At 40.7% G+C, this 13,506-nt stretch overlaps 1 protein-coding gene across 1 annotated transcript; it reads right to left on the reverse strand.

Moving 5' to 3' along the window:
• Window positions 1-1,569: 1,569 nt before the first annotated feature.
• On the reverse strand, window positions 1,570-10,086 carry gata2b (GATA binding protein 2b). Its single transcript, XM_004544875.3, has 6 exons — window positions 9,953-10,086; window positions 9,282-9,708; window positions 8,127-8,714; window positions 6,279-6,424; window positions 3,608-3,733; window positions 1,570-2,785 (listed from the first exon to the last, which is right to left on the reverse strand). Exons 2-6 carry the CDS (start codon window positions 9,505-9,507, stop codon window positions 2,504-2,506), a joined length of 1,368 nt encoding a protein of 455 aa, XP_004544932.1. The 5' UTR covers window positions 9,508-9,708; window positions 9,953-10,086; the 3' UTR covers window positions 1,570-2,503.
• Between the last annotated feature and the right edge of the window lie 3,420 nt (window positions 10,087-13,506).

Raw genomic sequence — 13,506 nt, forward strand, 5'->3', positions numbered from 1 at the left:
ACATTCTTACTGATTGTTTTCACACTAATTCCATGCTTTTTAAAAATCCATGCATTTTATCCTTGTTTTGTGCGATTTTAAAATCGGTAGGCAAAAGCTTCAGAAATTAAAATCAGCTCTAGATACCAAACACTGCAGTTACTGTTGGGTGTTAAGGTTTCGAGTTAGCTCGTGTGGCTGCACAAACACACAATAAAGTGTTTCTTTAACTGTAAAGTATTACTTCTGTTCACTGTGAAACAAAACAGAGGACAGCCCTGTGAAATATCACCAAAATATGAAATGATTCTAAACTCCTTGTGCATCTAAATTGTGACTCAATTATGTAATTTTTTAAGCTGTATTTGTGGCTTAGTCATCTAAAGCAGATCTCAGGTTATTTGGATTGGTTTCTATAATGTCTGTGTGCAACTAAAACCCAGTAACAGCTTTAAAAGATAAACATTTTTGATTAAAAAAAACAATTATTTGAAAAATATGTAAATTGTATTCGTCTTACATCACTGCTATATTAGCAACAGTCTGTCAAGAGTGTATTTCGTAAGAATGTTATCGAATGAGCAGATGCAACTGGTTAAGTAACGATGGGAACATATGGCTCAGCCAGCTCCATTTCTGTCAACAGCACTAATCTCCACTGCCAAGTAAAGTAACCTGTTTATTAGAAAGTGCTGCTTCATGACAACAAAGGCTTGAGAGTGTAGCAGAAATGATGAAGATGATGATGCAGCAGCAGCCGTTCTTCTCTGCGTGAGTAGCTTAATGTTGTTCGTGTGTAATTTACATTGAGTAGGTTAACCACGTTATTACATTAATGCGCGTAAGGTGAACTAGCAAACACCGTCGTAGTTACATGGCTGTCTTCTTGTTTGATGGCAGATACTCCCTTCACCCTGCCAAAAAGGCTAAAATGACCAAAGAAAAAGTGGGAAACAGTTAAACATGAGAGGTTTTTGGACAAAGTTTGTGTTTTTTCCTTTGTTTAAGCACTGCTTCCAGCCAAGAGTGATGCCATATATGCCCCATAGCTGCAGAAAAGGCTAACATTGTTATCTTTTTACAAAAAAACAGCTGAACATGAGAGGTTTTTGGACCAATTTTGTGTTCTCCATTCTTTAAGCACCGGTTTGAGCACCATTTGAGCACCGGCATCGTTTCAAAAGTACCGGTTTGGTACTGGTATCGGATAAAACCTAAATGATACCCATCCCTAGTTACAAGGATATCTTTAAATCTAATTGAGTATTGTATTTGTGACATATGAGCACACTGAGAAGAAACATAAACAATAAAGACAATAAAACACACCTTCCAGCAAAGAGGAATGGGATGAAACAACTTCTTTGGTATAAAAGGATTTGTGGATTTATTTTTTATTTAAGAATACGTTTATAAATTAATATCATGACGGAAATAAGTGTCTTTAGTCACAACTCCTAGTTTTATATATATATATATATATATTTTTTTTTTTATCGCTAACAGTATGCAACGACCACCCGATTTTGTGCTGTCTTACTCTGGGTGGTGTAAGATGAATATGATACAGGTTATTCTAAACACTGAAACATCAACATCAGTGTTGGAGGACCTTATGAAGGTAAAATCTCATGCTCCACTGAGGAACAAGAACACAGAAAGGATGCAGATCACCTGATGTACACATGTCTGTACCTGTGATTTGGACTGATGGAACTTTCATGAGGCGAAAGCTTATTTATGTGAATTTTTCGTATGTATTGCCCTCTCAGAGACTTTTATGTTTGATATTGACTGACAAAGAAAAAAAACAGATAATGACCATGATTTTTTTATTTCTTAAGAGTATAAATGTTGACCTGCTCAGACAAAGCGCTTCAGCTAAAAATATATTTATAACTGGGATAACAGTATCCGTATTATGATTCAGGTAATATAGTCCAAAAGAAAGAAAGAAAATAAATTATCTGAATAACAATATTACTTATAATAACAATAATTATAATAAACAGTGTCAAATTAGAATTCATAAACTTTTTCTGTTTGCTTGTTTCTTTTGTGAAAATTCCCATAAAATCGTCCATGAGAAAAAAATCCAGCATATATTCTTTTAAAGTTGCGAAGGGGATCTCTCTTTCTGGGGCACCCCCCTTTTAGTCGCACATATTTACAATATTCACAGTAACTACGAACCTGTTCCGCACACGTTAAACTGCACTCAGGCCGTCAGCGGGAGCACAGGTTTGAGGTGCAATGACATTTTTGTGTTTACATGTCTGTGCCTGACTGAGAGGAAGCAGATTCGTTTTCCATCAAAATTGGTACCTATAGATAAGCAGTAAAAGGTCCTTGACCCTCATCGCACATCTTTTCTCCGACCCACCACTGGCATCATCAGTCGAGATGAAGACACACAAACCGGGTGCCTGTAACACTGTACACACAGTCCTCTAGTTTAGACCCTCATCCCACTTCATGTAACCATCTCAGATTCTTGTAGGCAACTCTACACCACCTCCCCCTCTCACCCCATCGCCGTTACCATGTTGGAGTGGTGTGGGTGGCTGAATGACGGGTGTATCGGGGTGGGCGTAGGCAGCATGTGTCCAGTGTGGCTAAAAGGTGGCAAGTGGCCCATGGTCATGTGACCGAAAGAGGCGGCGCTGAAGTGAGCGCTCTTGTCGTGCAAGCTTTTTGAAAACTCCTCGTAGCTGTCGCTGGGCCGCTTGCTCTTTTTGGACTTGTTGGACATTTTGCGGTTGCGTGTCTGTATTCCTTCCTTCTTCATGGTCAGAGGCCGGTTCACCTGCACAGAGAAAGTTTGGTGAAGAGGTGAATAATGAGGTTAAAGTTAGGTGCTGGAGCTCACACCTAGAAGTATTAAATGTTTGTGAAAATAGCAAAATATATTTCAAAAGTCAAAAATCAATTATGCATTAATCCATTCCTTCTTGCTTGTCCTGTCTGTAGCCGTTGGTTCCCACTGCAGTGTAAACCTTGTAAAGCTAGTTTTGTATTTACTGGACTATAATTTTTCATCAAAATATAAATCAATATATGTCAAATCAAAGAGGACTAAATTGTCCAGCTGTTGAGGACAGTTTTCAGCTGCTAATTAATACACAATGCACTCCAGGGACTGGTCACAGCAACAGCATCATGAATCATGCATGGTGGATTAACTACAATAAACTGTAATGCACATGCATGGCATCAAGTAGCAGCACCACTCAGTGCAATTCACTAACTACAAGTTATAAACACTGTCAGTTTTTAAAAGAGAAATATGCACATCCACAACCACAGAGTCCTTTTTTTATACCTTGAGCTTTAATGCTATTCATATGGAGGCTGGGCTGGTGGCAGTCCCACTATATAACAGTCCCACCATTGTGACTCTCAAGGGGATTACGCCTACCATGGAAACAATAAAGCACAAAGAAAGAAAACACCAACGAATGCAACAGTGTCTGAGAGTAAAACAACCCTTTGTCTCTCTCTCTCCCCCTTTCCTCTCTGTCCTCTCCCTCTCTTTTCTGCCTCTCCTATCACTCAGCAATCAGGGTAAACTGCCCGCTCACTTCCCGTCTACTGGACCCCAAACTGGGGATCGAGGATAAAAACTTACATTGTGCAGTTTATAGTAGAGGCCGCAGGCGTTGCACACCGGGTCCCCATTCGCATTACGCCTCCAGAGTGTGGTGGTGGTCGTCTGACAGTTAGCACAACAGGTGCCTGCTCGTCTGGCTGCAGACTGGAAGAATAAATATCAAGCTCTGATTAGAGCACAGGAAAATAAGGCATGTATGCAGAAATCTAGAATAGACTTAACTTTCTAATCCAGTGATTTATACTGTTTTGTGACATTAAGGTCGCAACTGTTGACTCACAAAATTTGTTTTTATTGGACCATAAGAAAAAATAATAATAATCAAATTGTGGAGAATGCTCATGTTGTGTTCCCATGAGCATGTGTGACATTTTCAAATGCTTTGTTTTCAGTCCAGTGACATTTAATGATGACATTCGCTAACATGGAAGAATAAGAAAAACACAAGCTGGCAGTGACCAGGCTTAAAATCAGTGGCTCTTTGTGACCTTTACTAATAAAATTATGATTGATCACTAATTGTTATTATAAGAAAACAAATGTTTTGGTGACTAATAGTGGCAGCTCTGTTTAACTGATGTTAGCTAGCTCCTCAGTGTATTCACAGTTGATATAAAATGTATTATTATGATGTCATGTGGGAAATAGATTTTGATAGAGTATTGTGGTAACATCAGTGACTTCAAATTATGTTTATGCCCCGTTTTTAAAAAGATAAATTAATTAATTAAAAAGCCAAATGAATCTGGGGTCATACGTCACACCTGATTGCGTCATGCTTTTAGGTGAATCCTTTTTTCACTGAACACCATCATGACTCTAAATGTTCCAGTTATTGGTACTTCACTAAAAATTAAGTGTGACGTCGACACGTCGTTCAAGCATTTTTCCAGCTTTTTTCTTTTTCTTTTTTTTTCTGTGAACAGAGTGAAAGTAAGCGTACCCGGGGTGCACTGTGGCACACATCGACAGTTAAGCTTTGCCCCTTCTCCTTTTGTTTAATTTTTTTTTAATGAAATGTATTTGCTTTCCTTTCTGTGTTGTGGACGGAAAACCTGACCACTAGAAAGTGAGGTCTAAGCTTGCTAGCTAGTTAGGAGGCCGCAGGAGGAAGCTGGCACTGGCCCGCCGCTTTATCTGGACCGGTCAGATATCCGGATAGGAAACAACTGGAAGGCTTCTGAATACAAGACGCATTCGGAGCTCTGCGAGCCCGGGCCGACGTATACGGAAAGCATGCGTGATATATGATCGTATATGCATTTATTCTGCACTTAATGGCTTCGGGATTTTTTTTTAAATATTATTATTTTTAGATAAAGCAGAGAATGAATCCTTTGCTATTATCCATCTCTGCTGAAAGGATTTAATTCGGGAGGTGACAGCCTTCAGCGCGCGTCAGCCCGTCTGATCAATGCAGGTTTTTCTCTGGCCGATTCACGTTTATATTTACAAGATTATTAAGACAAGACCTTCTCTTGTTTTGTGCTTGGTCTTAATTATTAGCCTTTCCTCATCTTCTTTACCATCTTTCCTTCGGTGCCAAGGTGTTTTGCGATGCTTGTATTTCGTCGTCCCTCCCGTAGCCAGTGGGATTTAAATATTACTTCTACAGAACGCTATTCTCATTAGAATAAATTACACTTTGACATGTTTAACTATCAGTTCCCTCGGGGGCTCCTAATGTATTGATCCGCTGTGCCTTTGGTCCGAGCTTTTTAAAGCGCTCTCCACAAATCCTGGTGTAAAGTGTGGTGGCCCACACAGCTACACAGCTGCCTCCTACTGCAGCTGACAAACTGTAAACACAGCAGCTGAGCAGCTGCAGGTGGTTCCACGAATGCATTTCAGGTACAAAGATATAATTATTTATTTATTATTATTTCATTTTAATACTCTGCAGCCAAAAGCTGACGCTGAAAAAAATACAAAAAGCTGGAAAGTAGCATTCTTGTTTCTTCTTTCCTTAAAATTAGATTTCACCATAACTGTGACTTATCTTGTGTTAACTGTGTTAAACAATTGCTAGATGAATTCACAGTAATCAGTGGGATGGGTGTGACATAAAGTTGGAGCTGAATGCTGACCTACTTCTCTGTGAAGCGGTTCATAATAGGAAATATATGTTGCTGATGATTCAGTTCTTTATTGTCCCTTTAAAACAATTTGTCTGACAAACAGCTTTGTTTTGCTTTGTTTACTTACACACACACACACACACACACACACACACACACACACACACACACACACACACACACATGCACACACACGCACACACATAATCTTTACTAAATCCCAGTCACCATACAAATTGTCAAAATATCAGCACAGCATATAGCAGCATTATGACCCATACAGTGTCAGCGAGGCTCCGAGTTGTTTTGATGGATAGTAATGATGGCCCTGCTATCGATGACAGTATCAGAAGTAGCTGTAATAATGATAACAAAACAATTCAGAGAGATCCACTCTGCGAACAGTCTGAGCTAAAGGAGCAAGAGGTGAGTGAGAAACACAATTCCTGGAAACTGATTGGGAAAATATAACTTTCCTGGAATTGTACCTCATTCCCCTCACCCTTCACCTTACACTCTTTTATTTACTACCCTGCACAATGCATACACACAAACACACACACATGCATGCATAGCCATTCAATTCCATATAAAGAGAGCAATGGACTCACCAGCCTGCGTTTAGGCTTGATCAGTGGTCTGTTCTGGCCATTCATCTTGTGGTACAGCCCACAGGCGTTGCACAGGTAGTGTCCGGTGCTGTCACGTCTCCACAGAGGTGTAGAGGTAGCTCCACAGTTTACACACTCACGGCCCTCTGAAGGAGAACACACATGGACATTTGTAAAAACTGCCACCTAATTTAGAGCTTAGCCTGCGGGCTGTATTTATTCTTGGTGTTGATGTGTGCAAGTGTGCGCGGACATGTTTCATTTAGGTGGCAAGGTTGATGTGGCAGCTCTCCCAGCAGTTGTAATTCACACTGACAAACAACTTATTTTAAGCCCATTAAAGGTAAAATAATCTGCTTTTGTATCAAGTGATGGTTTATTTAGAGAAGAAATTAATATCTAAATGTGTTATACTAGACAATGAAGTGACTCTTTCAGAATTTACACTATCAGATGCACAAAGGAGCCAAAAGCTGACTTTATTGTTCATCTCTGCTTCATACTCAATTTCCAAGGCTTCAACATCAAGTCTTATTTTTCTTCTAAAATAAGTCTTGACATAAAACACCTGTAACGCTACATTAAATACATTTAATTATTTTCAAGTACTTAAAAAAAATGCCATATAAGTATGTTGTTGTCAAAGAAATACACTTGTAGCCAGTTAGGATTTCATACGTCATAAGAATAATAATTAATAAAAAGATAGTTTGGGTTTCCCTGGACTTTGTCTCTGGTAACAAGTTGGTCAAACACAATCAGGCTTGAAGCTGATCTGTTATCAAATAACAATCAGGACAATGTATTAATGTCTTATGTAACAGAGAAGCGACTCTTAGCCTAAATACTGAGGTTTTTGGCTCCGTGCGCCTGCGGATCATCCTTTCACACCTCTGGGCTGGATCCAGTTCACTGTTCGCGCGGCCAGCTCAGGCAATTACAAAGTCACGCTCAACAAAGGAGATTTATCAAAGTGGCTCTGTGCTGGAGATCTGTGGAGTGTATATGCTCCGGTCTGTAACATCATTCCCTCCGAGAAAACGCTAATAAAAAAATGTATTTAGTAGTTGTTTTTCTACTTGTGTTTCACAAATGTGAAAAATTAATGAGGCAATCAGCACAGCGTGCACATAACAACTGACTGGCTGTGTTTAGTGTAAATTGCGGAGGAACTCAGTGCAGAATTAGGACGTAATTCATAAACAGACATTTTTTTAATATATTAAACTGATTTATGCTCTTATAATGTGGATGACAGTAAAAGACCTGGGAAAATAAACGTCCTAAAACGGCGTCTAGTTAAGGTTGTATTCTCTTGGTAAATGGTGCTCCTGTAAATATTTAAAATTATTTTTATTTAATTTTATTTAATAGCAGCTATCCTGTTGGTGGTGATTCTAACTGTGGCATTTAAAAACTACTCTAGGTTTAATAAACAATTGGCTTGTATTTTTTTTACTGACTGGCCATAATTACCGAGAGTGAAAAATCAGTTTATTATTATTAACAAATTGCGTGAATTTAAAGGAGGTTAAAAATCGCCAAAGCCAAACGAGTTACGCAAACCAAGATTTCTGCTTCCTAAGTAAAAAAGCCCAAACAGCAGGGCGCCACAGATCGTTTTAAAAACGCATACATCGCGGTGGTTTGTGATTTCCCTAGAGTTAAACATTCTTTAGGTTTAGTTTAGGCTGGTAAAAAAAAATTAAACTGAACCGCTTAAACAGCAGTCCTGCAATAAGATCGTTACATAAACCATAGACAGACTTTACATACAGGTTCTGGCTTTGTATTTTCACATTTACTTTGTTTTATGTGTGTATTTAAATGTGTGTGAGCTGGACTCACCGGTGCAGGACCGTGTCTTGCCTTTGTTCTTGGTAGTGAAACTGGATGAGCCCAGCAGGCTGCCCGGGTGGAACAGGCTGCTGCCGTACTCGTGGGCCGCTGGGAAAGAGTAGGGAGCGTACGTCGGTATGGGGTGGTGGGTGGTGGGGGTCTGGGCGTTCATGGAGGCCAGGCTGCTTCTCAGCGGACTGGAGCCCTCCATCTTCATGCCCTCTGGCAGAGACACTTGGTATTTGATAGATTCCTTCTCGTCGATTCTGGTAGTGGACGACGGAGATGCAGCCCCTGGATCCGGCGACACGTCTTTGGGTGGCGTAGGGGGGAAAGTGTACAGATGAGTGCCGGAGTGGGACGGCGGCGTTAAAGAGGATGCTGAGACCGTGTTTGAACTGCTGCTGCACGGGTAAACGGCGGAGAGAGCGCCGGGGGACGCAGAGCCAGGGTGGTGCAGGCTGGGCTTACTGAAGGGGCTCACGGCCCAGGCGTTGTGGTGGTGAGCCGAGAGGGCAGGTTTCCCTCCGTCAAGCCACGAAATCCCCGGGCTGTGAAGGAGATGAGGCCGACAGACCTGAGTCCCCGTCAGACGAGCTGTGAAGCAGAAGCAAACTTGTTATTGTGGAGCCGATTCCGACTGTGGCGGCTGCAGGTTTAGAGGCAGAAATAGCAAAGACTTGTTGATACACAGGCCTGTTAAACACGTTAATAAAGTAGCATAATATATTTGTAACAGAAATGACAACAGTATGCTCTGAACTATGCGTGCGTAAAAGCAGGTTAGGACCGCACTGTAAAAAACTTCTAATCTAATAAAATGAATAAAAAACAAATAAACCATCCAGACTGTGAAATACAAACATTTGGGTCAATGTAAAATGCCCCAGTTTATAAGAATCATAAGCCTGCGAGTTATTTATAGGCAACATAAAATAGAAAATAAATTAACAGACGTTTTCACAACAACCTGCAGGTACATTTCAGGTTAACTACTGCCTTTTTAATGCCGTGACAAACATCAACTCAGCGCACATGTAGAAATGTGTTTTCTCTTCTGTTTCTGATAGACTCCCGATAAGCCAGCTGTTCCTGAGTTTCTGTGTTTATTGTGTTCGTTATTGTGTTCGTTGAAGTTGCACGCCTGCGTTAACTCCATCTTACCGTGCGCCTGGCTGTAGGACACTCTGGCCCTGGCAGGGTTGGGGTAGTATGGGTTTCCTTGTGAGTCCAGGTGATTAAAGAAAACATCCACCTCATCCGGAGGCAGGAGCTGCGCCGTGGGCTCCATGTAGTTGTGCCCCAGGCCGGGATGGTGAGAGTCTGGGTGTTGTCCGTTCAGCACGGCGTGGGGATGCACCCAACGGGGCTGATCGGCAGCCACGTCCATCTCTGTGACTCTCTGTAGCGCCTTCACAAAGTCAAACGATATCCAGGTAGGAAGGGGACAGAATACCCCTGAAATATCTCTCCTTCACGAGGTTTTCACTCTCGTCCACTCACAGCACAGAACTGGAGCTTTGGCTTTCGTCCCTCCCTAACTCAGCTCCTCTCCTCTCCTGAACATTCAGTCGAGTTTGACACTGGAAACCTGCAACAAGTAAACATCACAGGTTAATATTTAAAAAGCAGAGGTATTGTGCAGGCTTGTAGGCATCGGTGCACTAAATGCAGATCGTATGGATGAATCTGGTGCACTAATGATGCAGCGGTAGAAAAAAACAAAAACAACACACCAAAAAAACCTCAAAACACACATCATTCAACACATCATTCTTTACACCCATCAACGGGCTGATATTCTGCTGTGCGACAATAAGGTAAACATATCTTACCTTTGACAATATTTTATCTACAGTATCCGGTCGGGTGATTCCTCTTTGGAAAACGGCTGTCTGTCCGCGTTTGCTGCTGCAGGTCCTCTACAGTTTACGATTGTGTTTGTCAGAGTAAACTCTGTCCACTGGGACTTAAAGCAACACGTATAACTGTGGCTGACAGCACGGGGCCTGGCTTGTTAAGCTCATAGGCGGAGTCTCCAATAAAGCTTGGACCCAGCCAATTGAAAACTACCTCCGCAAAACCTCAGAGGCAGCGCCTGCGCCCAGAAAATCACGGAGACATTTCTGTAATATTCCTGCAGACATTGTCTGGCTGCTTGAGGCCAGGCGTGTGCAACTTTTATTGAATTTTAGGTCCCACGCTGTTTAAAATTCGCCAAAAATACATTTTTAAAATGTTTAGTGCATTTAGAATCAGTGTGAAATATAAAGCTCCCCCCAAGCCTACATGCATTTCAGCCACCGTGGCTAAGAGATCAGCTTCAACAAATCAGTATTTCTTGTTCGAGTGTGTCAGTCTGTTGCCGCATCTTATTTTGCAGGCGGTTTATTACATGAGACAGCTCCATATACAGCGAGCTCGCTGCTGTTTAATTAATAAAGGTGGGCTGATCATTTTCTTTAATGTATACATTAATGTTCCGATGAAGAAGCCATACTGGCAGCGTCGATAATGTTTATTAATCACCTTTTTATGTATCCAGTTATAAAATGAAGGAGTCAGTATTGCATGTCATTTTATTTGTGGTTACACGTTATTATTATTATTTTTTTAAATATGTTTAATGGTTTGTTTTGCTGTGTGCAAGCTGAAAGCTCTCTCTCTCTCTCCCTCCTCGCTGCTTGATTGACAGACAATAATTGGAGAGGGAGCGCGTGCAGCCCCGGCCGGCAAACGCTGCCGCCTGCTTGACGCCGTCTCCTGACGTCAGTGCATCTTAGTGAAGAAAAAACAGATTCAGCAGGACATGAACTTTTTCCAAGACTGAGGGACCAGCAGAGAGAGGGAGAGATTTATCGGACTGTACTGTAGTCCCAGCGGATGAACTCGAGGAAGGACACTGCAACTGATATTTACACTTTGGGAGCATTAATAATACATCAAGTACATCCTCCTGACCCTGCTGTGATTTCGAAGAACAGGCCAACAACCGCCAATCGAACAGCAAAGATTGGGAAGAGGGCAGATTAAAGATTAGATTCGATTAGATTAAAAAGTTTGACTGTGTAAATGTCCTCATTATTTATTCTTTTTTTTTCAAACGCTCATTAAAGTTGTCTTTTGTGTGCAAACGCACTATCTATCTATCTATCTATCTATCTATCTATCTATCTATCTATCTATCTATCTATCTATCTATCTATCTATCTCTCTCTCTCTCTCTCTCTCTCTCTCTCTATATATATATATATATATATATATATATATATATATATATATATATATATATATATATATATATATATATATATAAAATTCGTTTTAAGCAGTATTAAGAGGACATCCATAGCATAAAGAAAGCAGAGAATACCAGAGGGACAAGTGAGCAGTATTAGAGCTCATCAGCATGATAATGTGGAAATACACATGCTTTGAGTGTGAGCCCTTTTGATCTGGTCTGGCGATAAAAACCTTATCGGCAGCGAACATCCACTTCCATTTTAGGACTTGACATTAATTCTATCCACCCTTTTATTTACGGCTCTTTTTCTCACACGAGCCCAGGAGAAAGAGAGAGGTCGCTCCCCGATTCAGCTCTGAGAATTTCATTATAGGGCGAAAAAGGAAGTGGTTTCCCCTCATAATAAACGCCGAGCAGACTTACAGAAAATAGAGTAAAATAAAATAAAATAAAAAATTCTAAACGTGTTACACATAAATGCAATGATCTACGCGAAATCACAAATTATTATTATTATTATTATTATTATTATTATTATTATTATTATTATTATTATTATTATTATTTGTTATTGTCGTTGTTGTTGTTGTTGTTTTTACTTGCTGCTTTAATTTTTTTTGCTTTTAATTATTTTCAAGTGCCCGTTACATTGATGTGTGCGTGTGAGACTGAAGGAGAGAGAAAGAGAAATCCAATCCTGGTGGGATCCTTGGATCCCCTGATTATAGCCCATCCCGGGGTAATTTTTCATCGGTGCTGGCTAATCTTTGTTCTTTGTGAAGATAATAAATAGCCTAATCGTTATCAGCGAGCTGCTGGAGGTGTCGGGGAGAATGAGGCTGATCGGCCCGGGAAATAGGCTCCAAAGTGCCGCGGAATAAATGGCATTTCTTATCTCTCTCTCCCAGATTATCGCCGCCTTTTCAAACTCGCACAACAAATACATCTAATGCAGCGAATGCATCACTTATACTGGACTAGATCTGTGTGAATGATTGATAGATAAACAGATAGAGAGAAGAGGGGCGGCGGGGGGTGATGTTGGCTATTATTTACAAGTTTAATGTTGTGCATGTGCAAAGTCTTTATTCGGTGCATTTGACAGCATAAATACAGCTTGGCTTCCCATTATTTTTGGGTTATCTGCAGGAGCCATCTGAGGTTCCGGCTCTTTGTTGTGGGATATCTAATTTCTTTCTTCTTGGATTTGACTGCATAAGAGTTAAACAGACGCAGCCGCTCCAAGCAGAGAGAAGAAGAAGAAAAAAAAATTGAATAATGTTTTCACGTGTTGGAAATTTTGCAAATGGCAAAAGCAGGCGATAAGCCTCGCAACGGTTTGGTAACAGCGCAGAGATTGATATTTGTTTATTTAATCAGTCATGATCATGGCTGAAATCACGCATGACTCCGTATTGTTTGAAAAAACTCCTGCTCATTTAAATAACAGAATAAAAATGTTTGGTATGTTTGAAGGAAATTAGGCTATTCTGAAATTCTCCCATAGCCCCAAGTTGAAAAGCAAATTTCAACAAAGAGAACGGTTCTACCATCATTTGTCATTTCTGCTATGTCAGGAATTTCGATATAAAGAGAACACTTTTATAAGACAATATGCTGTTGATAAAACTAATCAGGACAAAGCCTGTGGTTCAGGGCTTCATTCAAAGAAAAGGAAAATCAGTGTTCCGTCATGCAGACAAAAAGAATAGGAGGGACCTTTTTTTGTTGTTGTTGTACTGTGGATACGTGTGTTCGTGGGGAGTGATCGGTTAATGCAGAAAAAAGGTATTTTCCAATATATACAAACTAGATGCTTAATAACTTGGCAGCTGCAGCAGGCCTGGGTGCTGCTGATGGTCTCCAGGGTAACGCAGATAACAGCGCAGTCATTTTCCATATCGTACAGTCTATTATATTCAAGGATTAGTTCTCCTTCCCGAAAAGGTCAAACAGAAAGTCAAACCAGGCAAGAGCGCTCCTCCTCGCTCCACTCCCCCTACAATGACAGAGCATTTCCCATTTCTCTCTCCCCCCCCCCCCCCCCCCCCTTTTTTTTTTTTGTTCATATTGCACCAGTGTGAGGGCCTTTGCTCAGATGCTTTGATAGATGCAAGCATCGCGGACAACAAACCTCTTTGCATG

The sequence above is a fragment of the Maylandia zebra genome, linkage group LG5 (assembly GCF_041146795.1).
Source record: "Maylandia zebra isolate NMK-2024a linkage group LG5, Mzebra_GT3a, whole genome shotgun sequence".
In the NCBI taxonomy this organism is placed as follows: Eukaryota; Metazoa; Chordata; class Actinopteri; order Cichliformes; family Cichlidae; genus Maylandia; species Maylandia zebra.

Excerpts from the sequence above, each read along its gene's own strand:
- gata2b (XM_004544875.3), bottom strand. The coding sequence starts at position 9,507 with ATGGACGTGGCTGCCGATCAGCCCCGTTGGGTGCATCCCCACGCCGTG. Across the intron at positions 3,734-6,278 it reads TCAAGCCTAAACGCAGGCTG|TCTGCAGCCAGACGAGCAGG; the intron begins GTGAGTCCATTG and ends TTATTCTTCCAG. Across the intron at positions 2,786-3,607 it reads TCTACTATAAACTGCACAAT|GTGAACCGGCCTCTGACCAT; the intron begins GTAAGTTTTTAT and ends TTCTCTGTGCAG.